Genomic DNA, 26,732 nt, shown 5'->3' on the forward strand with positions numbered 1-26,732 from the left:
AAAGTTGTCTTCCAGCCTAAATTCACCTGATTAAGTGCAGCAAAAATGAATGTGGATCTGGAGTTGGCCATGACGTAACACAAACCTGATTGTAATCACTGCATGCTGGTCTACCCACAGTAAACTTTTAACACCCTTAATTATCAAGAGGAGGCCTATCTTTGTTTAAATATATTCAAAGGAGAATTCCAAAGTCTTAGTTCTCTTTGAGAGAAAATACGGACAGTGGCCGCTTTATCAGGTACCTACCTCCATTACCTAATAACATGGCCACTGAGTATGTTTGCTTGTTTATTTGTTTATTTATTGATATGCAGCATGGAATAGGCACTTACAGCCCTTTGAGCCATGTCACCCAACAAACTTAGCCTAATCATGGGCTGATTTACAATGATAACCTACCAACCACTGTGCTTTGGACTGTTGGAGGAAACTGAAGCACCCGCAGGAAACCCATGTGGTCACAGGGAGAACATACTCCCTACAGACAGCGGCAGGAATATGTTCCTGGTCTTCTGCTGCTGTAGCCCATCGACTTCAACATTCACCATGTTGTGCTTTCAGAAATGCTTTTTTGTACTTTACTGTTTGTAACACATGGCTATTTGAGTTACTTTTGCCTTTCTGTCAGCTTGAACCAGTCTGGCCATTCATCTCTGAGGCCTTTTCATCTATAGAACTGTTGTTCACTGGATGTTTTTTATTCTCCGCACTATTCTCTTCAGACTCACTAGAGTCTGTTGTGTGCGATAATCTCAAGTGATCAACAGTTTCTGAGATACTCCAACCACCCCATCTGGCACCAACAATCATTCCACAGTCAAAGTCACCTGGATCATATTTCTTCTCCATTCTGATGTTTGGTCTGAGCAACAACTTAACCTCTTGACCATATCTACTTTCGTTTAGGCATTGAGTCACTGCCACATAATTGACTAATTAGAGGTTTGCATTAACGAGCAGATATAGCTAATAAAGTGGATACTGAGCATAGATATCCCCATTTCAGCCTTATATAAATGGCTTGTAATTTTCAACTGTGCTTCTTTAAGTCTAGATTCCCCCTAAAGCAGAAAATATCCCTTCTACATCCACCCTATCAAGATCTCTCAGGATCTAAATATTTCCAATAAGGTTCCCTCTCACTCTTCTCAACTTTAATGCATATAAACCTAGCCTGCCCAACTTTTCAAGATAAGAAATACAAGAGATGTAGGAAAGACCTTAGGAAATGAGGATGGTAAAAAGAGGTCATGACACGAACTTTGCCAACAGGACTAAATTGAATCCCAAACCCTATTATGTTAGAAGTAAGAGGGCAGTTGATGAAAGAGTAGGTGCCCTTGGAGGACAAAAGAGAAGTCTTTGTGTGCAGCCATGATATATGAGCTGTATTCGGAATTCTGATATCTTCTCATCACTATTCACTAGGGAGTAATCTGCAGAGTTAGAGAAATGATGTACTGATGTTTTAGAACATGCCTATATCAGGAAGGAGAACGTGTCAGAGATATTGTAATATGAGTATACCATAGTAAGTAAGGGAAGAGGTTACAGGGGCATGAATGGAGATTTTTACCAGAAAACTGGAAGATTGCTTATGTTATTCTTTTATTCAAGAAGGATATTTGGAATAAGCCAGAAAGCTACCAGAATATGTCTTGCACCAATGGGAAAGACATTATTGGAGGGAAAAATTTCTAAGGGACAGGTTTTCCTTTAACTTATAAAGGCAGGGACAGATTAGGAGGAATCAATGTAGTTTTGTTCGGGGAAATCTGTCTCACGGATCTAAGTTTTTCAGGTCGTATCATGGAATGAGCTGTCACGGGATATGACAGCAGAAGATATAATAAGATTTGTGCGTTACATCAATGGGAAAGGAAGTAGGCTCCATGAAGGCAAATGGGATTAGCGTAGATAGGGCTCTCTGTAATGAGCTAGTTAGGCTCAAGGGCCTGTGTCGGTGCTGTAGAGTTGGATCTTTCTATGATGTAGGTGAACAAAAAACCCATTTTGTACATTTGACATTCAAATATCCTTGAAATGGCTGTCTTGCTCCTTTCAAGAGCTCCCACCAGGAGTAATTACAAACCAATTGGAGTTGTGCAACAGCATAAATAATAGTAGAGGAATTGATTACATGACTTAAGGGAAAGTGCATTGTTAAATAGTGGCTGAAAATCATCTTCCCCAACATCTCTTTCCCCTTTTTGTGATAAATCTGCAGACAGCCTCACCCAGCCTGTAAGAGGGTAGATTTTTGAAACATTCTGCTTCTTTCTAAGGAAAAGAGCAATAGGGCGCAGTGCATCCCTATTACTAAATTAATACTTAGCAGGTTCCCCACATGTTCATGGCTGCAGCATCAATCCATGGCACCCCCATAACAAGGCAGATCTTTTCTCCCCATACATACCCTGTTATTTCAATTGGAATTATCTAAAATATAAGTTAAAGTGAGACCTGATCAGGCAGGCAATTCATGCAGTGTGCTCAGAAATAAATGTGAATGTCTGCTGTTTCATACAGGCACAGCTGTTAAACTTAGAGTCCAAAGATACTTGGAGGATTTTGTTTTACATTTTTGGATTTCAGTCACCAGTTGTAATGAAGCAGAGCTTGGTGTCTCATCAAATGGGAGATTTGTTAGGATTCGGCTCTCAAAGCCTTGACAAGCAGGGTGTGTGTTTTAATCCTTCTGACTGTATTTCATTGATGAAAATGTCAGTTCGTAATTAAATGTCATTTTTCTGCTTGACAGGCAATGCACAATGACAAATTAAGAGGTAGAGTTCCCATGTACAAAAAAGGCTGGCTTTTATTGACACTGGATTTTGAAATCACAGGATGCTTGTAAAATGGGGTGGGGGGGGGGGGGAATCAGCCAAGGTTTCAAATCCCTTGACCTGCCTTGTAAGTCAGGTTTTGCAAAAAGGCTTTGGCAGGAAGCTGTTGTCTGCAAGATTAGAGATTTAATAATGGGGTGAGCTGTGGCGTCGCAAATACTGACAGCCTTTGACCTCCTCTTCTTTCCAGAGGGTTCCCATTGTTATAATGAGGCCACTTGTCAGTGGTATCCAGGGTCACAGAGATGGCAGGTGAGATTTACTATTCAGAACAATCTGTGCTGGTGCTTGCTCAGTGGAGAGCTGGGTCATAACTTCTGCTTTTCCTGACGCTGTCATTTACTTATGGCTAAAGATGCGGAGGAGAACCATTAGAATTATGGCCACTTGCCTTCTGACTTACTTTCTTAATTGTAAGGACGATTGTACAGTAAAATGCTGGTACACAGCAGCAAGGCAGTTACGCAGTCAGATGAGTAACCCAGAGGGCTAGACAGGAGATATGAATCACACCATTGCATTTGCTGAGTTTAAACTTGGTTAATTAGTAGGCAGTGATTTAGGGGGAAAAAAATGCTCATTGCTGTAATGGTAATCAAATGCAACTGGATTGTCATCAAAAGTTATATCTCCGTCTGCTTTTTTGTATAAAAGGAGATTAGACATCCTTTCCCAGCCTGACCTTATGTGTGATTCTACGCCACATCACTGTGGTTAGCAATGAACTGTTCTCTGAAATGACCAAACAAGCCTTCTCATTGAAAAGAATTTAGCACAGACAATGCTGATCTGATCCAGTGTTCCCTGGATTATAGCATGATTGTGCCATATTGAATAATTCTGGTTAGGTAACTGTGCACAAAGGAAAAAGCAAGAAGTAGTTCAGGCTAATTGTGGTCTTTGGATGGCCCTCTAGTGTATGTCAGTCCTGCTCATTTCACTAGCGCTAAAAATGTACTGTAACTGTAGCTTCCTCTTCAGAGTTACCAAAGGATACTGCTCACTGCACTCCCTCCCTGTTGTAGGCAGTAATCTTGAGATGCTGCAAATCTTCCTTGTACAGTTTCACCCAAGTGCCTATCTTCCAGCTCTGAACAAGATGTTGATAATACCAGGGAGGAAGCAAGTTATAGTTCATACATTCCCAATTCCTGCTGCCTTTTGTTCACTTATCCCTTTTGCCTAGTGGAATAGCAGCGATAATTAGCGAGCTGATCACCAAACAGGAAGATATTTGAATGCAAAGGATAAAGTGCAATATTTTGTAATAAAATGACAGGTAAATGCTTGGCTATAATCCCAATCCTCTCCTGATGCAAATCCAGTTGAATCCGTTTTTTTTTTACTTTCTCATGTCCAAACTTCCACGAATCATGCAGTAATTTTGCACCCTGCTGTACAGCAAACGTGTTCTCTGCTCACATGCCGTGAAACCCTACACTGTGAAGTCATCTTAACTGGCAAATCAAAGGCCAATTAAATACAGTTGGCGGATTGCTTGGTAATTTATCAGTTGGTGGAAAATGCCTATTTTGTAGCCTTTGCTGTATTTTTACAGGTAATAATAGTTTTAATTTTGTTTTAGTCAGCGTGATCCAACCTTTTCTGAAGAGGTGTATAAAGTTACAAGGGCTTTTGATGGAATTGATGAGGACAAATGCTTCCAGCTACAGGAAGATTGGTAACCAGAGGGCAGTGATTTAAGATAATTAACAAAAGAACCAAGGGAGAGATGAGGTTGTTTTCATGCAGTGAGTTTTAATGATGTAGAATGTCCTGCCTTAAAGGATGGTGGTTTCAGAGCCAGTAGGAATTTTCAAAGACAAATGGAAAACAGGTTCCAAAGTGAAAACTTACAGTGCTGTGAGGAAAAGGCAAAGAAATAGAATATCTGGACAGCTCCCTCCGATAGCAAGAACCTGATCATGTCAGGTCTCGGTATTACTGTGTCAGAAGAGGAACTGAGTAATTGGTGTATTGTTAGTTTTATTATTTTGGATTTCATCCTTTAGGATGTAATTATATCTCTGGATTCAGACTGAAGCCCTTCAGGAAGCCATGGGCCAACGTCGATGAACTTCTCCGTATCAAAGCTTTAATTTCTGAAGACGGCTCATCATCCATTGTAGTCAGAGTTTTGAATAAAATGTAATTTTTTTGGCTTTGCTGAATGTTTTAATTAAAATTACTGCCTGATAATTCACAGCAATTTCCAGTTGACCGTCAAGATAGAACACATGGCAGTATCTCAAAAAGTCAACATCGAGGGCACATTTTCATTACAATTTATCAAAGTGATATTCCTCCCAAATTGATTTAAATTGTGTAAATGTTAAATGATAAATGAGAACTGAGAGAAAAAAAGAAATGTATTAAACAAATACAGGGAGAATTGTTAGGAAAAAATTACCAATGAGAATCATTCATTTATATACAAAAATAACCAAATAGCAATATGTAAAAATGGGACAAATTCTCTTGAAGTCTTTTGGCTATTTGAAATATTTATTATTAAAAAGATAATGACTTGACAAATGACATGTTATATAATATCTTGAATAAGCCAACAGAGCAATTTTGCCACTCTTTAAAGCATTGGCTTTGCCTTTATTCCTGAGAAATTGGATTGCATTGCAGTGTTCTGCAGTCCAGTTTCAATTTTATGCAGAGCAAATTACACCAAAGAGCATCTCAGAGCAAACACCAAGCACGGCACAAAATTGGACTTAGCAAAATTACCAGGAGATATAAGAGACTTCCAACTGGCTTGCTACATTTTTCTGTTGAATGACATTATAGAACTGAAATGGTTTTTCAACAAGATGAGCACAAATCAATACAAAAGACCAAGTATTTATTGGATAGAATTTTATGGGCAGGTAATGTTTACTGAGTAATTCAAACCTTTTGGACACCAGTGACTTTATCTTCAGCTGTTTTCTTTTCGTTGTCTTCCCTTGTGGTTCTTAAGCCTCTGTGAATCATTTTTCTGTGTGCTTGGCTTTAGCACTCAATCCGCAAAGGACACTCAGTCAATGTATTAAGTTGCTATCAAGCCAACCCCTTCATCTGAGTTTCTCATGAGCAGTGCGTCATCCAATAAGACATAATTATAGTAGCAACTAACAAATGCTGGCTGGTGGTGTAGTGGCATCTGCACTGGACTTCAAGGTAAGTGGTCCTGGGTTTGAACCCAGCTGGCGGCTCCTTGCACTTCCATCCATGCTGGGTTGAGCATCAAGCTACCAATTCAGCCTTGTATAAAACAGACGAACAGCAAGATTGCTGGCCGATGTGCCACATGGTGCAGAAAGGAACAATAAACAACTAACAGACGGAGTGTGCTTAGATTTCTACTTAAGTTCTTGTTTAAAGTACAATTAAAATTCATGCTTAAACCATTGAAAAATGAAATAACAATTCTTTTTTAGAGAGAACAGAATTGCACTCAAAAGTATAATTTTAGATTTGAATAGAAGGGTTTAAATCACATTCTCATTTTATCCCCTTTGTTTAGTAAAATCCATTTGAGGGAGATGGAGAGGTATTTAGGCAGGACTCCTTAATGTGACCTTGATTCACTGGGTCTCATGGTAAAAAGTGCCACAGCCATTTGTGACCGCATCTGACCTTAGTGGTGTTCTCCTGGATCAAAACACGTCTTGAAAGTTCAGCTATTGTTTTCAATTATTGCCGTCACACAGTTACTTTGCCTTCTAAGTAATAAAGCAGATAACTCGTTGAGATAAACAGATAATTGTCTCAGTTCTGTCATATCTCCTCAGGTAGTTATGAAACCAAAAAAAGCCTTAAGGATTTGTGTAGCTAATATGCTCATCATACAGTTTTGTGTTTTTTCTGTTAGTTGTGATAAGATTTTGACTTTCTCGGTTAAGCTTCTCATGAGGCCTTATGATTACAATTTTATTACTACTCACAATAGAAAAAAATCAAAAGGGATTTGTTCAGCATAACTGTAACTCCATGAAAGAATTCAGACCTCATGAGAGACACACACACATATGCACTCACAATACTGGAAGAACTCTGCAGGTCAGGCAGCATCTATAGAGGAGAATGAACAGTCAAGGTTTCGAGCTGAGAGAGTTTGTCAGGACTAGAAGGGAAGGGGACAGAAGCCTAAATGAGGTGGAGGAGGGAGAGGAGTACAGTCTGGCTAGTCATGGTTGAGACCAGGTGAGGGTGAAGGTGGGTGGTTGGGGGAGAGGGTTGAGAGGGGAATCAGAGGGAGGTGATGGGTAGGTGAAGAGGAGTCGTGAAAGGGGAACTAGAAAGGGAAAGGGAAAGAGAAAGGAGGGAGGGGGAATAATTACCAGTTGGAGAGACTGATGTCCATGCTAACAGGTTAAAGACTACCCAGACGGATTATGAGATTTTACTCCTCCAAGTTGGAGTTTAGCTTCATTGAGGCAGCAGAGGAGGCCTTGGTCAGGTGTCTGAACGGGAATGGAACGTCAAATTGAAATGGGTGGCCACCAGGAGGATTTGGTTTTTGAGACAGCCAGTGCTCAATGGAACAGTCTCCCATCTGTGCTAGGTCTCGCCGATGTAGAAGAGGCTGCATCGGGATGTCCGGGTACACTAGATAAGCACACCAGGTTCACAGGCGAAATGTTGCCTCACCTGGAAGGATTGTTTGTTGCCCTGAATGTTGGTGAGGAAGAAGGTGTAGGTGCAGGGGTAGCACTTAAGATACTTGCAGGGGTAAGTGACAGGAAACCAGTGGAGTGGGGTGAGTAGAAAAGGGAGTCATGTAGAAAGTGATCCTTACAGAAAGTGGGGGAGGGGTAGAAGGGAAAGACATGCTGAGTGATAGGATCCCATTGGATATGACAGAGGATACAGAGAGTGATGAGAGTGGAGGATCGTAGGATATTAGATGTGGACAAGAGAGCCCCATCAGTGTTATGATGGTGAGAGGATTGGTTCAGAATAGATGTGCAGGAAGTGTAGGAGACGTGGGTGAGAGTAGCATTGACAGTAGAGAATGTTTCTCCTCATGAGGAATACTTCAGGTTAAAATAAATCAGAAGTGAATTTATTCCCTAAGTGCATATATGTGGTCATATGCTACCCTGAGATTCATTTTCTTGCTGCCCTTCACAGTAGATGAAAAGAAACACAATAAAATTAATGAAAAATTACACACAGAGACGGACAAACACCAATGTACAAAAGAAGACAAACTGTGCAAATTAACAAGTTATTCCTAAAAATAATAAATAAGTAATAAATAATATTGATAACATGAGTTATAGAGACCTTGAAGTCGTGTTCATAGGTTGTGGAATCAGATCAGTGTTGAAGACCATGATGGTTGAAGGGTAATAACTGTTCCTAAGCCTGGTGATATGGTACTTGATGGCCCTGTACCTCCTTCCCAATGGCAGCAGCGAGAAGAGAGCATGACTTGGATGGTGGCAATTCTTGATAACGGATACTGCTTTCTTCTGTCAACCTTCCTGGTTGATGTGCTCAATGGTGGGAGAGCTTTTCTGTGGTGAGGAACCCATGTATGCACTACATTTTGTAGGCTTTTTTCACTCCTAGACATTGGTGTTTTGATACCAGGCCTTGAGGCAAACAATGAAGATACTCTACACTGTTCATCTATACAAGTTTGTCAAAGTTTTGGATAGCATGCTGAATCGCGAAGAAAGAAGAGGCGCTGCTGTGCCTTGTTTGTAATGGCATTTACGTGCTGGACCCAGGTCAGATCCTCTGAAATCGTAGCACTGAGGAATTTAAAGTTACTGATTCTTTCCACTTTTGATCCTCTAATGAGGACTGGTTCACGGACCTCTGGTTTCCTCCTGCTGTAGTGAATTATCAGCTCTTTGGTTTTGCTAACGTAGAGTGAAGTTATTGTTGTGACACCGTTCAGTCAGGTTTTCAGTTTTCCTCCTACGTGGCACTGAAAGCCTCCGCTCTGCTGATAACCTTTACATACCTTGGACGATACATTTGTTTTGCATTACTCGACTTTGTGGAGATCCCCAATCCTAGAGAAGAAAGAATTTGTTTTCCCGTGGGTGGGTATTCAAAATCATCACTCATATTGAGTAGACCAACAGTGCTGCGTGCAATTAACATGGCACATCAGTAAATTATCCTCAATAAAATGATGGTGATCAGAATGTCCAGTAGGAAAGAAAGAAAAACTGCAGGTGCTGGAAATTGAGGGGGAGGGGGAGCACCAAAAGTACCCAAGGTATTCAGAAAGTCAGCCACCATTTGTGAAGAGAATAATGACCTATCTTCACAACTTAGTTAGGTGGGTGCAGATTAGTGCAGATGGACTCAACGTCAAATCTGGCACAGAAAGAGGAATAAAGAGAGAAAAAGAAAGACTGGTAAAGAATGATAAGGTAAAATGAAAATGTAACTTTAAAATTTTGATAAAGCTAATAATTGAAATATGAAGGAAGGGACGAGGTTCACAGTTGTAAATCTTGGTTTTCAGCAGGTGGAGAATTTGATTGACAGTACTTAATATGTTGTTAATAGGGTACTTGGACAAGAAACGTAATTTTCTGTGGCAAGATTAGGTCCGGGTTTGAAATTCAATTTCATCAACTTCCTGCCATCCAATATATTTGTTCAGTTTATGGCAGGGCAGGTTTTGAATTTCCGCATTTAACTCGCACCTGTCCTCTGCTGAAAATGCGGTGACATCTTCTCACAAATAATGACGAGCTCCATTAACCTTGCTGTCTTTTGGCAGCAGATTATGGGGCAGTACATTTTCTCATTCTCGTCCCAGTTGAGAACACTACCACCCAGTAATTTCTGTCTGTATCCACTCGACACAACTACCTTCATATGTAGCTTGTTTAGTATTGTGAGAGCATTCTTACAGAATCAACACTCACGTAGCAGTTTCTTCAAGATTAAATAACAGCATTTCATTTTCCTTTAAGAGTGCCAGATTCACCTATTGATATTGATCATAGTACAGGTCTAGAGGCAGGAAAGAATTAAGTCAAGGACCACATCTGTTTTCACATTTTCTATCACTCAGTACATGCCCATAACTGTCTTCCATTCACTGCGGGGAGATGAGATGGTTAAAAGAAAAAGATCAACTGTGTACTCTTCCAGTCAGCACAGCAACCTCATGAATTTGTTTCTTCAGTCTGCATCCTGGGAGCTTTGTGATTGAGGAGTAGGTAAAGATTTGTGATGTTTCTGAAAACTCTGTGAGAATGAAAGGCAAGTGATCAATATTTGATCCTCACACACACTAATTTAAGTCATCAGTCTTGATAAATCACAGCCAGAGTTCTTTGTGGTTTGTTACATTGATAATGGTTGTCTTGTCATTTAATACTGTCACTGATGTGCAAACACTACAGGCTAGTTTCCTCCTGGTGTATTTATAAAGGGATTAGGTGCAGGAGTCATACTCCTGCCAACTGAACAGAAATTTAAGGTTGTGGGGATTTGCTCACTTTATGGTTTATAGTGCCATTAACTTTTCCAAGGAAGGGAAATAAAATTAAATGTTTCTTCAGCATCCTGGTAATATCCACTGTGGTCACTGGATGCCCGTTGTTTTTACATTGTATTTTAGCATAACTTCATAAAAGCAGTGTAGGCACATTTTCTGCAGAAAATTCCAGTTTTAAATTGTTAAGTCTGAGATAATGAGAAGGGCATAAATTACATAACAGAAAGAATAAAGTTTGAAGTAAATTTTATTATCAAAATATATGTATGTCACCAGATACAACCTTGAGATTCGTTTTCTTGAAGGCATACTCAATGTATAGAATAATAACCATAGCAGAAACAATGAAAGACCACCAAACTAGGGTGTTCAGTCAGAGTACAGAAGACAGCAAACTGCAAATATAAAAAGTAATAATAATACTAAAAAATATGGAATAAATATCAAGAACCTGAGATGAAGATTTCTTGAAAGTGAGTCCATAGGCTGTGGGAACATTTCAGTGATGGGGCAAGTGAAGTTATCCCATTTGGTTCAAGAGCCTGATGATTGAGGGGTAGTAACTGTTCCTGAACCTGGTGGTGTGAGTCCTGAGGCTCCTGTACCTTCTGATGGCAGCAGCAAGAAGAGAGCTTGCCCTGGGTGGTGGATGATGGATACTAGATATAGCTAGAAAGGCTTTGAATATATTCACTGGCCACAGCTGGAAGTCTTGAGCTAGCAGAACAGAATACACATCCTGTTGAAGAAAATGAGGGGTGGGGTGGAGTGGACAAGGTAGTTGAGCTGGTGATGGGCAGAGAGACTTCTCTGCTAACGTTGGTCCCAGATTACGCAAAGTGGCGTACTGGCCTTCGTAAGTCAGGGCATTGAGTTTGAAAGAGCTTTCCATGGATGGACAGGATGCTGATGAGGCAACAGTTGGAGTGTGATCTGTTCTGTTTTGGTCATCCTGCTGTAGGAAAGATGTTATTAACCAGGGAATAGTGTGGGAAAGATTTACAAGGATGTTGCTTGGCCATGAGGGAGAGGTTAGATAAGATAGATAGGAATTTATTCCTTCGAGCATAGGGCCTACTGGGCCTGAACACCTCCCTCTGCAACTGGATTCTAGACTTCCTGACTGGGAGACCTCATTTAGTCTGGATCGGAGGCAGCATCTCCAACACCATCACACTGAGCACGGGGGCCCCCCAGGGCTGTGCTCAGTCCACTGCTGTTCACTCTGCTGACCCATGACTGTTCTGCAACACACAGCTCGGACCACATCATAAAGTTTGCCGATGAAATGACCGTGGTGGGTCAAGAACGACGAGTCAGCTTACAGAGAGGAGGTGCAGCGGCTAACGGAATGGTTCAGAGCCAACAACCTGTCTCTTAATGTGAACAAAACAAAATAGATGGTTGTTGACTTCAGGAGGGCACGGAGCGACCACTCCCCGCTGAACATCGACGGCTCTTCGGTAGAGATCGTTAAGAGCACCACATTTCTTGGTGTTCACCTGGCGGAGTATCTCACCTGGTCCCTCAACACTAGGTCCATAGCAAAGAAAGCCCAGAAGTGTCTCTACTTTCTGCGAAGGCCGAGGAAAGTCCATCTCCCACCCCCATCCTCACCACATTCTACAGGGGTTGTATTGAGAGCATCCTGAGCAGCTGCATCACTGCCTGGTTCAGAAATTGCACCATCTCAGATCACAAGACCATACAGCAGATAGTGAGGTCAGCTGAGAAGATCGTCGGGGTCTCTCTTCCCGCCATTACAGAAATTTACATCGGCAAAGCAAACAATATTATGAAGGACCCCACACACCCCCCCATACAAATTCTTCTCCCTCCTGCCATCCGGGAAAAGGCACCGAAGCACTGGGGCTCTCACGACCAGACTATGTAACAGTTTCTTCCCCCATGTTATCAGACTCCTCAATACCCAGAGCCTGGACTGACACCTTACTGCCCTTTTGTCTTGTTTATTATTTAATGTAATGCCTGCACTGTTTTGTGCACTTTACGCAGTACTGGGTAGGTTTGTAGTCTAGTGTAGTTTTTTCTGTGTTGTTTTTTACATAATTCAGTGTAGTTTTTGTACTGTTTCATGTAGCACCATGGTCTGTACCAGCAGTTATGGTCAAAATGACAATAAAAAGTGACGACTTGACTTGACCTGACTTGATAGGAGAATGAGGAGTGATCCTATAGAGGTGTTTAAAGTCATGCAGGAACATAGGTAGGGTGAATGCACTCAGTTCTTTCTCAGAAGTTGGGGAATTGGGAACTGGAGAGCATAGGTTTAACTTGGGAAGGGAAACATTTTTACCCAAAGACATACAAACTTCTTACAGACGGCATTGGAATTGAACTCTGAACTGCGATGCCCTGAGCTGTAAAAGCTCACAATAATAGCTAGGCTACCGTCTACTTTTGTTCAATGTTTAATAGTAGTGAATAAGGTTGACATATATTGACTAAAGTAGACTGTCTAAGTTTATTGAGGTTTAGAAGGGTGAAAGGTGATGTTATGGTGCATCCTCAATCGTTGCAAATATGTAAAGTTGAGATCAATGGATTTTTAAAAACTAAGGGGACCAGTGGAGGTAGAAATTCTGCGACAAAGTGAGCTTCAGGTAAAGAGTCAGCCACAATCTTATTGAACAGGATAGTACCGTCTCCTCCTGCTTCTATTAATGTTATTGACTTCCAAAAGCCCACTGGAGTGTGGTATGAACACAAAAGGACCGTTTGAAAGCACGACAGTAATTGGGTAGGCTCACTTAATCTGTTTCTGATAGTCTGACACCGTTAGCGAGATTACCAACGCTGTTCACTTGTCCATTAATCAGCCTTATTCTCCTGTCTCTTGGTTCATGCTGGGTGTGTGGTTTTCTGAGGCATTCCCTCAGGGCTGAGCATGACTTACCTCCTGCCTGGTTTCGTGGGTCCTGAGATGACTGCTGAGAACAGCGCGGGCATCCTCAGATGGGGCGGATGTGTCTGGTACGGCCGGCCGGTGGTTTAGTTTCTGAGCACCTTCCGTCATTTACGCAGTGCTTCACTGTGTCCTTGACGCAGAGACCCAAGGCTCCCAAGTCCTCCTTCAAGCAGCTCCGGTTTGTGTTTCCCAAGAATTGGAGGACGTGGTACATATTTTACGGCACCAGACAAGCACCCATGTATTGAACAAGGCTTGGAGCAAGATTCTTTAAGGCAGAGGTTGATAGATTCTTGATTAGGCAGGGCATAAAAGGATACAGGGAGAAGGCATGAGATTGGGCTGAGAGGGAAACTGGATCACCATGATGAAATGGCGGAGCAGACTTGATGGGCCAAACAGCCTTATTCTGTTCCTGTTTCTTATGGGCTTATGCGTGAACAAGCCACGTTTCCGTTTGTGCATCAGGATCAGGAACAAACCTGATCTAAACTCACCAGCAGTTGACAAAATAATGGTTAGACTTAGCAGGAGAGGATATAAAAGATGATGTAATGAATAAAATCAATAGATATAAATTATAACTCTTGAATCAAGGCACTCCAGCATGGCCTGTATTGGCTTTCAACAATGTTATTGAACAATGTCCACGAATGTAAGAATGAAAAAGCATTGCAAAGCTTGTTTTTGTAAATAATATCTTGGGGGGCATCACGGTTTAGTGTAATACTTTAGTGTGCCAGTGGTCAGAAGGTCGGGGTTCAGTCCTGTAAGGAGTTTGTATGTTCTCCCAGTGACTGCGTGGATTTCCTCTGGTGCTCCAGTTTCTCCCCACTTTCCAAAAGGTGTACAGGTCAAGGTTAATACGTGATAGGCGTGTTACGTTGGAGCAGGAGGCGCAGCAACATTTGGAAGGCTGCCCCCAGCTTGTGTTTGGGCTATAAACCCAAATGCAAATGACACATTTCACTGTATGTTTCCAAGAGCATTTGACAAACGATGCTCATCTTAATCAGAATTCAAACTTCACAGTATTCTCTCACCACAGTGGGAACGCATTCAGATCGTAGAATGAGTGCCTCCACGTAGAGAGCCTAAAAAGAGCTAATGCTTTTTACCTATAGCAATATGAAATAGGTATGAAGCTACCACATCCCATTTTATATAATGGCTAAATATCATTGATTAAAAAAGCTAAATCAGCTGTGCTATAAAATAAAATAAATTTAGAAGGATGGGGGGGGAGGAGGTTTCACTGAAACCTTTTGAACGTTGAAAGGTCTAGAGAGAGTAGAAGTGGAAAGAATGGTTTCCACAGTGGGGGACTGCAGGACAAGAGGGCTCATCCTCAGGATAGAGGGGCTTCCATTTAAAACAGAGAGGCGGAGAAATTTCTTTAGCCAGAAGGTGGTGAATTTGTTACCACAGGCGGCTGTGGAGGTCAGGTTGTTGGATGTATTTAAGGCAAACCCTCATATGTTCTTGTTTGGACACAGCATCAAAAGTTACGGGGAGAAGGCCGGGGAATGGGCTTGAGGAGGGGAAAAAGGGATCAGCCATGATTGAATGGTGGAGAACACTTGATGAGCCAAATGGCCTAATTCTGTTTCTATGACTTATGGTCTAAATAGTCAACTCACTCTGAATCTTCGTCATGCTACAGGCAAAGGCAAAGGTCAACTTGAATATGCTCAATTATGTAAAATAAAGGCTCGATTTATCAAACTTCCAGTAATTGCCCCCCCTTCACCATTCCTCATTCCCATTTCCTTTTCTCACGTTAAGTCCTTAACTGCCCATTGCCTCCCTCTGCTGCTCCTCCATGGTTTTCTGTCCTTTCCTATCAGATTCCCCTTCTCTCACCCTTTATCTCTTTCACCAATCAACTTCCCAACTCTTCACTTCACCCCTCCCCCCTCCTGGTCTCACCTATCACCTTCTACCTGGTACTTCCTCTTCCCTCCCAACCTTCTTACTCTGACTCCTCATCTCTTTTTTACCCAGTTCTGATGAAGGGTCTTGGCCCGAAACGACACCGGTTTACTCTTTTTCATAGATGCTGCCTAGCCTTCAGCACTTTGTGTGTGTTACCTTGATTTCCACCATCAGGAGATTTTCTCTTGTTTGTGAAGTATCGTTTATACTTGGTTACTTATACAGTGTCAGGGTAGTTTTGGGATGTCGTACATTTGGTATATTATGACTTGGGTTCTTTTTGAATCTGGAGGATTATCCTGGACACCACTAGTTTATCCTCCTTTTGCCAGGGTATGATGCAAAATTATCCATCCTAGAAAAAAGCCTGTAAGGGCTTAATTGAACATTTACAAGGCATTTTCTCTAATTTTCCAAATGTTACTCATTGCCAACAGGTAAAGCAACCAATACCATTCAACCCGAGGATGACTCTTTGGACTCTCCGCCTCCAAACCCTGTCAGAATTGCCTTTGTTTTGGTCGTGCATGGTAGAGCCTCACGTCAGCTGCAGCGCATGTTCAAGGCCATTTATCACAAGGATCACTACTACTACATACACGTGGACAAGGTAAGACCCAGAGTGGACCACAGGCAGGTTTTGCGTTTGATGTGTCTGTAATTATAAAAATTCAGACCATGTGGGCAGATAGCTGGACTGGATGCCTCTGCTTAAAAGGTGATCTTTGTTTCACTAATCATATTTTTGTTCTACTTTAAGCGATCCAACTATCTCCATCGGCAAGTATTACAGTTTGCGAACCAGTATCCAAATGTGCGCGTCACACCATGGCGGATGGCCACCATCTGGGGAGGCGCTAGTCTGCTGACTATGTACCTGCAGAGCATGCGGGATCTACTGGAGATGAAGGACTGGTTTTGGGACTTTTTCATCAACTTGAGTGCTGCTGACTACCCCATCAGGTACAGCAATGGGGAACTGTGTATGTGTATGCTTTGCAGCTGTGGGCACCCAAACATTGAAAGCGTTGTTCAGTACCTAGTCCTATTCAAGACAGGAGTATTAGTGAGGAATTGGAGGCCCAAAGTCAATAGGCACAAGACAGTAGTTAAGACACCATCAGAATCTGCTTTATTATCACTGATATATGTAATGAAATTTGTTGTTTCTGTGATAAGCAACCTGATTCTGAGAGTGTCTGAACTATTTTCTTGAGTCTATTAAGTTTGGGCTTCTGATCCACACTACCAGAGTAACTAAGATTTGAATCAATACCGGACAATGCAGTCAAACAGAGTCTCTTAGTATTGGGCTATGCAACTAGACATTGTTCCTCAGCAGTGAAAAGTGCCAATTGGTGGAGTCTATTGATCCTAGTTGGTTGAAAAATCCACCTTGGCCCCTGGCATTGAGTTAATACTGAGTTCACTATGAAAGGTTTCCCAGCGTAAAGGGGAACTGGAATTGGCTTTGATGATTAATAACTTGAGTTTTTGAGAGAACTAATGAATTAAATTACTACTTTTGTGGTACGTATCTTCAGAACGAGAAGTGATTTATTATCTGCAGGGATTTTCTGTTGCATGGGATATCAAGTTTTCCCTCTGTAACCCAACAGTACCAAGATTAATATGGACATAAAGAATAAAAATTGTTCTGCATAGACATCAAGATGAGAGACGAGGCATGTGGGGAAGAACCTGTGCATGCCTGTGGTGAGGAAAGAGAGACTGTGTGTGTCAGGAACAAGAGTGGGGCAGTGTTTTGAATCACACTTTGCAGGCTCCTGATGAAGAAATGGCTTTCAGTGTAAGATTAAATGAGAGGAGTACACTGGATGGAATTACACAATTTTAGTTCAAAGCTCCCGTGTTTAGTTTTAATTGCAGCTGACATTGTGAAGCAGACTTAGCTTAAATGTCTTAGTTGTTTAATTGTATTTGGAGAAATTCCTAAAGCTAAATGATTCCCTCAAGCTTTGGTCACAGATGAAACCAAGGGTCAGCGTAAATGGGCAAAGTATCTTCCCTCAACCAACAATTCCCTATATGGGTCCCAGATACAAGGTTCTGTAGATACTGAAAATTTTGAGTGACACACACAAAATGCTGGAGTAATTCAGCAGGTTGGACAGCATCTATAGAGGAAAATGAACAGTCAATGTTTCAGGCCGAGAAGTATCTCTGCCCAAAGGGTCTCGGCCTACAGCATCAACTGTATATTTCCCTCTGTAGATACTGCCTGACCTGCTAAATTCCTCCAGCATTTTGTGTGTGCTGCTCTATACAGGTCCTCCCTGGGTTATGAATGCCTGACTAATGGACACACCCTACATATGAACAAGTAGTTGGGAAACTGGTGGGACGAATGGAAATAGATTTGCTGGCTACTACAGGGCTTGGTGCATTAACTTACTGTGTGCAAATAGGGCAAGTCCATGTGTGTTCATTCCCCAACACCCCCACCCCTCCCAACCAGATCTCCAACAATCTGGATCAAACCAAGCAGAACTGGGAGCATTGAACACTATCACCCACTCTTCCCATGTCCGTTCATTCTCCTGTCACAGTTGGTTCTGTTCATTTTTGGCTTGCGGGTTTACAGACAGATCTTAGGATTGGAAACCAATCGTAAGCTGCGGACTGCCTGTACAAGTTTAAATTGAATTACCTAGCCTGGAACTTCTACGATGTGTGCAGTGTTAAACAGTTTCGTGTAGGGCTTCCAGCAAGTGTTGTCCTAGGCTTCAGAGAGACAACACTTGAACCCAGATAATGAGGATAGGGCACTGTGCATTAGAATTGGCAGTCCAAGGCTTTGTACATATCAGAATTGATTACCCAACCACACTTAGCACTCAGTCGCTGAGTATGATTCCATCATATCAAACAAGATTGCACTGTATAATTGAATTTCTATCCCACCTTTTATTACGCATTGTGTAATTCTTAACTCATTCCCTGCTGATCAGGCACCAGAGTGTGCCAGTCAATTTACTCACTCATTCTGCTTTTAGTACATATACAAGTATAATAGGACCTAAGTACTGAAGCTGAGCTGGGTCAAGCAGAGGACATCACAGAGGGAAGTTTGAATGAGCAGTAAATAATGGCCTAAAATAAATCAGGCAAACTTAAAGGCTTTTGTTCAGATTGCACACAAACCTTTATTATTTTTTTTCCAAAAAAAAATCAAATCACAGACGAAGTTTGTGAATGAAATTTTATGAGTTCAGCCCACAGAATCAGGACATTGACACGGTGAGAGCTCAATCAAAGTCACCAAAAGCTAATTTTTTTTAGCTGGCGCATGAGCAGATTTCTAACAGATAACGCCACATATATATCCAAAAGTATGTTCCTGTAATAGAGCAGGTTAATGACTTTAGTACCTGAGCCTATTGATTGCTTCACCCTACTCCTCAGTTTATCACAACCAGCAAGTCATCACATTTATCGTAGTTGATGTTAGCTGTGAAACCTGCTGACTAGGGAATAATGATCGTTAACATTTAAAGGTTATTTGGAGTGAGTGGATTGAAAGCCATATTTGGCACTTTCTATGGGCTTGACTTCATAAAATTGTTGTTGATACATTTCTATTGTTATTCACAAGTGTTTACTGCTGAGCTCATTGATATTGACTTCTGACAATATTCAGTTGGAATGGAAAATTGATTTTTCAAGCAAGGCTGTACAACCAGCAGTTTTCTTCCAATGGTTTCCCTCTCTGCTAATGTCAGGTTTAACAGGATGTTGGAAACTGCACTGCATTCTCGGGAGTTTTAAATTGTTCTCAGCTACTTGTACTATAACTGTTCTTTGTGATAGAACTTTTACTTTGTATTCCACTTCAAAGTCCAGCTCTATTGTCGGATTTTTTTCCAAAGGACTACTTTGTGCATATGCTACTCTTTATGAGTTTAACCCCAGTGACCAAGGGTAAATTTCAGCTCCTCTGTATCAGTGGCTGACTTGAGTTATTTCATAGTTCTCCCAAAACACTTCTACTCCAACCGAAAAGATCTTGTGGATCCCCTTACAGTAGGAGAGCGATACGTTACTGCACTGAATTCCACTAGACTGGGACATCAATTTGACGATGTAAGTTTGAATTCCTTCCCCCTCCCCCCCCCCCCGAAGTTGGGGAAATTAAGTACAGGTAATTAAATCAATTTGGAATGTAGAGGTAACATCAATAATAATGACCATGAAAATTCTGAATTACTGTAACAGCCTGTGTAGCTGGAAAGTCTGAGTGCATGTACTCCTGGATGTTTCTGTTCCTCACAGACTGAGGTGTGACTGGAAAATTGCAGACAGTGTTTGGTGCACTAAGTCTCTGATTGTTTTTGACCAGAATCTTGTTCATAGAAATTGTAGCCATAAAAGGAATTTTCTTGAGTTCAGTTATTAAAACATGTCGCAAGTAGTGTCAGGCTTTCTTATTTTAATTTTAATTTATTGTGACACAGCACAGAATAGGCCTTTCCTACCCTTCGAGCCACATTGCCCAGAAAATCCCTGACTTAATCCTAGCCTGATCATGGGATAGTTTATGATGACCAATTACCCTACCAGCCGGTACATCTTTGGACTGTGGGAGGAAACCGGAGCACCCAGAGGAAACCCACTCGGTCACAGGGGAGAACCTTTGACAGTCCATTAAGATAGACAGATACAGTTCCACGACTATCATATACACCTTTCTAAATGTCAATCATAATTACTTGCACTCATCTCGGCAAATGTATGCTCTATTTTAACTAATGTGAACTGGGTTTCTAATCTCCCGGTTTTAGTCTGTTTAACAAATGTTGCAAATCAGCTGCCTTGCTGGAAGTGCTTGTAATTCTCTGATTAGAGCTTTCCCATGTAAGCTCAGGAACTTAGTCTATAGCTGCACTGTTTTGGCCTGTATATCAGCTGGGACAGATGCCATTTACTTTTCTAATTTAAGACTGAATTCTTTCTAAGTATCTGAGATTTACATATATTTTGTAAAAGTGTCAAAATTGTCATGGTGCGCCAACAGGTACCAGTCGGAACCTAATCACATTTTAAGAAGAGGACCAACAAAATCTGTTGGACTGATTACAATATAGCCAGTACTTTGTTTAATGAAACATGATCCTTAGAAAGCTCAACTCTACTGCAATGCAAGCTCTGATAAATACTAGGCTTACTCCACCCAAACTGAGCACCCGTCACCTCCCCACAGAATTGAGAGGTTTTTGTGGACTGTTTGAAAAATTAATCACTTGTCATTCTATTTGTGTGTTTGTCATTAGTATTTGATGCAGTAGCTCAAGTGGCTCAAAGGAGCTGGAGCCAGCAGCAAGAAAGCCCACAGTATAATGGAGCTGTGCCTAAAGTCACTGAGCTGGTTGCACTGAATGATTTCTAACCGGGTTTTTGTTTTGCACTTAAGCAAGTCTAGCACTCAGGCTTTAGATAAAATGGATATTTTTGGGGGGCATTTTTGCAACTGTTGCATCAGTTTGTCATGCTGTGAATGTGGTTAGTGCACCTACAGTGATTTTGTAATTGCCAACGTCTGTTTTGCATTGATTCTTTTATTATTTAGTGTTTCACAAAATAAAACTCCATTTGATCTAGGATTAATTTTATAGCAATGCAAAATATTCCACCCACTAGCACAGCAGTGCCAAAATAACAGGTTTTTACCAAATCACAATGGCATTCATTCTACCTATAAAACAAGTGCTTACCCTATGAAAACTTTTTTCAGTGATCTCCTTTACACACTTTTAGCATAAACCAATAGGTTTAGTTCTTCCAAGTGTCTTCCCTTTACGAATTGTTAATCAAATCTGCTTCCATCAATCATTAAGGCATTGTATTCCTGAACATTGCAACCTCCTGCTATTTACCTCTTTTTACCAACCCTACTGCCAGTTGTGATTTTGAGCATCTAGATTGTTCCTCTCTGCTTCTCTGTTCATTCAGCCTCTCATTTCTGCCTGCTTGTCCTTGTACAAAACCGAATGTCTCCTGTATGCTTCCATTTAAGCAGAGTCTTTGACCCGTACAGCGCAGAATGGGGCTTTCAGCCCAGCTCTTCCAGACGAACTCTAATGCCTTTCTACTTTAACCTTATATGTCTGCCCATATCCTCTTTCCTACTGCCTAAGTATCTATCTAAGTGCCTTTTAAACATTGTAGTTATATCTACTTTTATCACCTCCCCTGGCAGCTCATTCCATATACCGACCACCTCTATGTGAAAAATCTTGCCCTTCAGGCCACCTTTAAATTTCTCTCCTCTCACCTTAAAGCTACACCTTAACCCTGGGGCAGGAGGTGGGTGACCTCTGACTCTCTATCCTTTTTAATCCCACTTTTCATCTTATAAACCTCCATATGATCACCCATTAACCTCTTACACTTAAATGAGAACGAACAAAGTCTGTCCAATCTCTCCTTGTACCTAAAGCCTTTCATTCCAGGCAACATTCCGATGAATCTCTTCTGCACTTGTTCTAGTTCTTTCAGTATATCCTCTTTAAGTTTATGAATTTACTTTTGAAGTTCCATGTTTTCCTAAGTGATTGTACTCTTCTACATGAATTTATTTTCCGTGCTGTGTTAGCAAGCCCACAAGAAGTATGTAGATATAGGAACCTAAGCCAAGAATAACAGTTGATAACATTCTGGATATGTTATCATGGCCATGGCTCTAAATCACATTTGTCTGTTTCCTATTTAAGAGAAGGTATTAATCATTAAGAACAGTCTGTGAATGAGTGAAAATCTACCCTAATATGGGGTAGAAATGCAAGCAATCTTAATTGCCATAATCAAAAGCCACATGTACCAAGTACAGTGTATTTTATCTGAAACACCAACTACAAATCAGGAAGGCCAGGGGATTTAGTGAGGTCTGGAGTTCCACTGGACTGTTGTTCTTGGTGCAAGTCACTGAAATAAAAAAGGTCAACAAATTTCAATTCTAAATAAAATCGAGGACAAACTGAGTTTTTATGAACTTTTGTGCTAGGTTAAGAAAAAAGCCATTCATAAAAATAGCTGATTAAATTTAATCACAATTATGGGTTTCTACCAGTTGCACTCATTTTGTGGACCTTGGGTGAAGCTCTTAAAATTGTTTAATGTAGACACATGCACTTTAAATCATGTTTTAGTAATGGTGGTACCTAAGTTTGTAATTTTTAAGGTTATTTTTCATTTAAAATAGGGCAACAAAAGATAATAAAATAAATGTCATTGGGAAATTCATTGTACAATGCTGCATTTTTCAGTGCTGAATGATTGATAAGAATGAGTTACTCCGGTAATGACCATTGGTCGGCAATCTTTGGATAACTGTTTTGGTAATCCAGTGCTAGAGTGGTCTTCATTGTGCTTGCACTCTTTCCCACTATTCTCACTCAGTCCCCTAGCCCACAAGGAACTACCAATCCACTCAATTCTTCTGATATTCCTCTGAGCTTCCTCAGCACCTCCATCTCCACCACTTCCAAGGGCACTTACCTGATCACCTCTCTGACTCTATACCCTAATATTTTTGGACTCTTTTAATTTCCCACCAAGTCCACTACCTGTTCCTTCTAACCCCAATCCAACTACCCCAACTGATGAGCTCAATCTTTTTTTTTATTAAATCCACCCTCTCTTAACCATGACTTCTATCCATACAGACCTGACCTCACCTACCAGTCCACAGCGATTGTCCTTTAGCAGGGACCCCTCCAGTTCCCACAGCCTGACCTCTGGAATGTGGCCTTAGTCCAAGGAAGCACATTTTTAATGACAAACTTGTGCAATTTCATTCCATTGAGCAAAAGGCCCAGACTGTAGTCTATTATGGTGTGGTGTTTTATATGCATCTTCTCTTGTGGCAATATCATTGTTCACAAAACTGCACCTTTATCTTGAATAGATTATCCTTCTTCCCTGAATGCCATAATGTTGTACAAGAAGAAAAGTTTGGCATTTATAGAAGAAAGACAATAGACATTTTCATTCTTAAATGTTGCCTGATTACCCTGGTTCATGGAAAACTGACAATTCAATGACATTCAAATGAGCTTGAGTGGAAATTTGAGGGAAGAATGCTTCTGAAAATTAGCACAATTTTAAGAGTGATTTGCAGACAGATGGCCAATTAAGCCCACATTAGAACAGGAAAACAGAGATAATTTCTGTTCTCTTCCGCAAGTTCTTACAATGGGATCTTTGTGCCCATCTGAGAGGGCTGACAGGTCTGATCTTGGTTAAAAACAGTCCTGGAATGAGTGATAAAGATTGTTTGATCAGCTAGGGCCAGTAGAACTGAGTTCAACTGATACAGCCTCCATCAGGTCCACAAGCAGGTGAAACTACAATGCTAGGCAACTTGCAACATAAGTAGCTTGCAATAGATAAAGCCTAAGACAGCCCACAACCAGTGGATCCAAACTAAGCATTCAGTCCTGTCGCACTCAGTTGTCAACATGGTGAACAATTAAACTACTGTGGGCCAGAAAGAACTACAATCTACAAATCAGTGAATTCAAATGAATTAAGGACAGTGGAAGCAGACAGGCCAATTGTCTTTGTTCTTGCCATGAGATTTAAGGAGATGGAGGCTGCCATTTTGTGAATGGCTCTATGTCCTCCATTTTGTGAACTGAAGTTGTTTGGCATGATTAATATTTAAAATTAGAAACAATGATGCTACAGGTAATCTGCTGGACTAGAGATCATTTCCAGATAAGAAGTTAATTGTGAGGTGATCTTTGGTTGGATGTAGTATGCAGGTTTGTTGGGGTCTTTGTCTGCCCTGAGTGATTCAAGCTGGTTACTGAGAACAGAGAGTCATAAATTACCGGTTGTCATTTGCGGAGGAAGGGCAATAAATGGATGCTGACTTGGACCATGACCAATAAGAAGGTGTTAAAAGTCATTCAGATGACCCATAGCCAATAACACGGAAATGCAACCTTTGAATTCGTAAGGAATGAATATAAAAGCAGACGCTTCAGGTCCGTTGGCAGCGATAACTTCGAAGAATAACCATTGCAGATACAAGGGTGAGTGACCCTGCATGGAACATGTGGAGCGTTAGATTGGGACCACAGGGAACACTGGACGAGCATAGACTCCTTTGCCCGGGTATTACCTTTTCTAATCTTTGACTATTAAGGAGAGTCAGGGAAACCTAGTGGGTTTGCACTAGTTTATGAATTTTAGTGTATGAATTCAAGTATTTGTTAATTTAGACATAAAGTACTTGTTGGTAATTATAGATTCTCTCTGTGCTTTTTTTTGTAATTCAAATTTTATTATTTTTTCTTATTTTACAAAGCAGCACAGCATATCATAGAGCAGATACAGGAAAGCATATTTACACAGCCATCCCATGACAGGAAAACATATAAAACTAAGAAACAGAAAAAAACTTCTAATTTAAGTTTAAATTAACATACAACCAAAATTGATCCCATGCATCTTGCACTTTTCCTTCACTGTTAATTCTTCCCAACATGAGTTCATATGATGAAATCTTAACCATTTCCTCAGTCCATTCCCTCACAGTGGGACATCTGGGTTTTTTCCAGTTTTGCAATGTAATTCTTGCAGCTGAGATGAGACCCACCTTTAAAATAGTAAATTTGACAATGTTTACATTAGGTCTCATTGTCCTATCACCCAGGAGACAAAGCCATGGGCACAAGGGCAGTGTAGGACCCGACCAATTCCCCAACAAATCAAGAACTTTACACCAAAATGGAGGAACCATGGAACACCTCCAAATCATGTGAAAATATGTGCCCACCTCATTTTCACATTTCCACCATAAATGATTATCAACAATCCCCATGTTGTAGAGTCTAGTTGGTGTCCAATAATCTCTGCGTTTTTTTTGATCATTATTACAAGGGGCGATTCTTGTAACACAACTCACTGCAAGCTCCACAGTTCTCAACAATGGGGAAGTCCAGCTTATCAATACAAGAGAGAAAGAGGAAGCACTTACAAGAATCTTTAGTCAGAAGTGGTGGGAGAATGATCCATTCCTGCCTACTCCAGCGGTTCCCAGCATGACAGATGCCAGTCAATTCAATTCAGTCCATGTGATGTCATGAAATGGCTAAAATTGTTGGATCCAGCTTACGGGCTTATAGGTCTTGATAACATACAATGATAGTACAGAAGATTTGTGCTCCAGAACCTGTCATGCCCTTGGCCAAACAATTGCAGTATAGCTACAACATTGGAATCTCCCTGACATAGTATGGAAGATTGCCCAGATACATCCTGGATACAAGAAACAGGACAAACTGAATCTGGCTAATTACCACCCCACTGGGCTACTCTTGGTCATCAGTAAAGTGAAGGAAGAGATCATCGATATTGCTATCAAGTAGCTTTTGCAACTGCTCAGAGAATCACAGTTTGGATTCTTTTTACAGCCCTGGTCCAAATTGCACGAACAGTAATAAAAAAAAGTATGAAAACACAGAATATGAAACAAAATCAAAAGGCATATTTCAGTACAGTTTTGTTCTGTAATCTCAAAATTTTTGTAAATGATTTGTGAATTCCCAGACAGCTGTATTGGCAGTTAATATTCTTATTTTAGAATAGTTGTTATTGCCAAATTTAGCTCACTGTAAGTGACTTCTTTGAAAGAGTAATAATTTATTATAAAGCCATTATCAATGCTCAGAAATTTAATGACTAAACGTTGCCTCAGCCTGGCTGCCTATTTTAGACTTAATATTCCTTCCTAATACCTTGCTGCTCAATTAAATCTGCAGCACCAATAATGTCAGCACGAGGCATGTCTGGTCTAAATAGCATTATCATTAAAGATTGATTGTAATCTTCATCTTGACAAGCTGTATCCTGAAATTTTGGAAACAATTCAAGTTTTATATGCTTTCTTATCAAAGAAAATGAAAAGTAATGTAAAATCTCTGTGGAAACAAATTTATTGTGAAAAGTTTTGGGCTCGGGTCTTTCAAGTTGGCAATAAATGGTCTTATATGAAGGTTAAATGAGCTGCTGTAGATTACCCCAGTGTATCTGGGGTGGGTGTTAAAGAGTCAGAGTAGAATTGATGGGCATGTGGGAGAGAGAATAGATTACAGGAAAGTACGTGGGCATATGAGATTGATAGATTGGTTCTGAAAGCCTACTTGAACCAAAGACTGAATGGTCTCTATCTCATAAGAGATTAAAAGAAAATGTAGAATGAAAGGCACCCATGTGGGGTCCCATGGGGGGAGTGTAGGCATTGCTTCAGCATGATTGTCACTGAAAAGAGTCATTTGCGTGTACAAAACTGCAGAAGTTCAGGTTTGTTTCTGGCTACCACCCTGTGGGATTAGTGCAGCTGCCTTTGCATAAATCTCATTAGTTCCGAGAATTTCACTGTAGACTTTACAAAACCCAATTTCTACACTGGACCACCTGCAGTATTGTAACTGTTACCTGAGAGGAATCTGCCCAGAATGCATTGGATGTCAGTGCCAGTTCTTGCACCTTTGGAAAATTGTGCAGAGAACATTAACGAAAT

General features: G+C 40.8%; 1 protein-coding gene across 1 annotated transcript in view; it reads left to right on the top strand.

The window, feature by feature from the left end:
• Window positions 1–26,732, top strand: part of xylt1 (xylosyltransferase I) — a 260,639-nt gene that overhangs the window by 133,855 nt on the left and 100,052 nt on the right. Inside the window, exons 3-4 of the mRNA XM_059979376.1 lie at window positions 15,622–15,794; window positions 15,945–16,147. Coding sequence (XP_059835359.1) covers window positions 15,622–15,794; window positions 15,945–16,147 — 376 coding nt within the window. The remainder of the gene's footprint in view (window positions 1–15,621; window positions 15,795–15,944; window positions 16,148–26,732) is intronic.

This window comes from Hypanus sabinus, chromosome 9, assembly GCF_030144855.1.
Source record: "Hypanus sabinus isolate sHypSab1 chromosome 9, sHypSab1.hap1, whole genome shotgun sequence".
Taxonomy (NCBI): domain Eukaryota; kingdom Metazoa; phylum Chordata; class Chondrichthyes; order Myliobatiformes; family Dasyatidae; genus Hypanus; species Hypanus sabinus.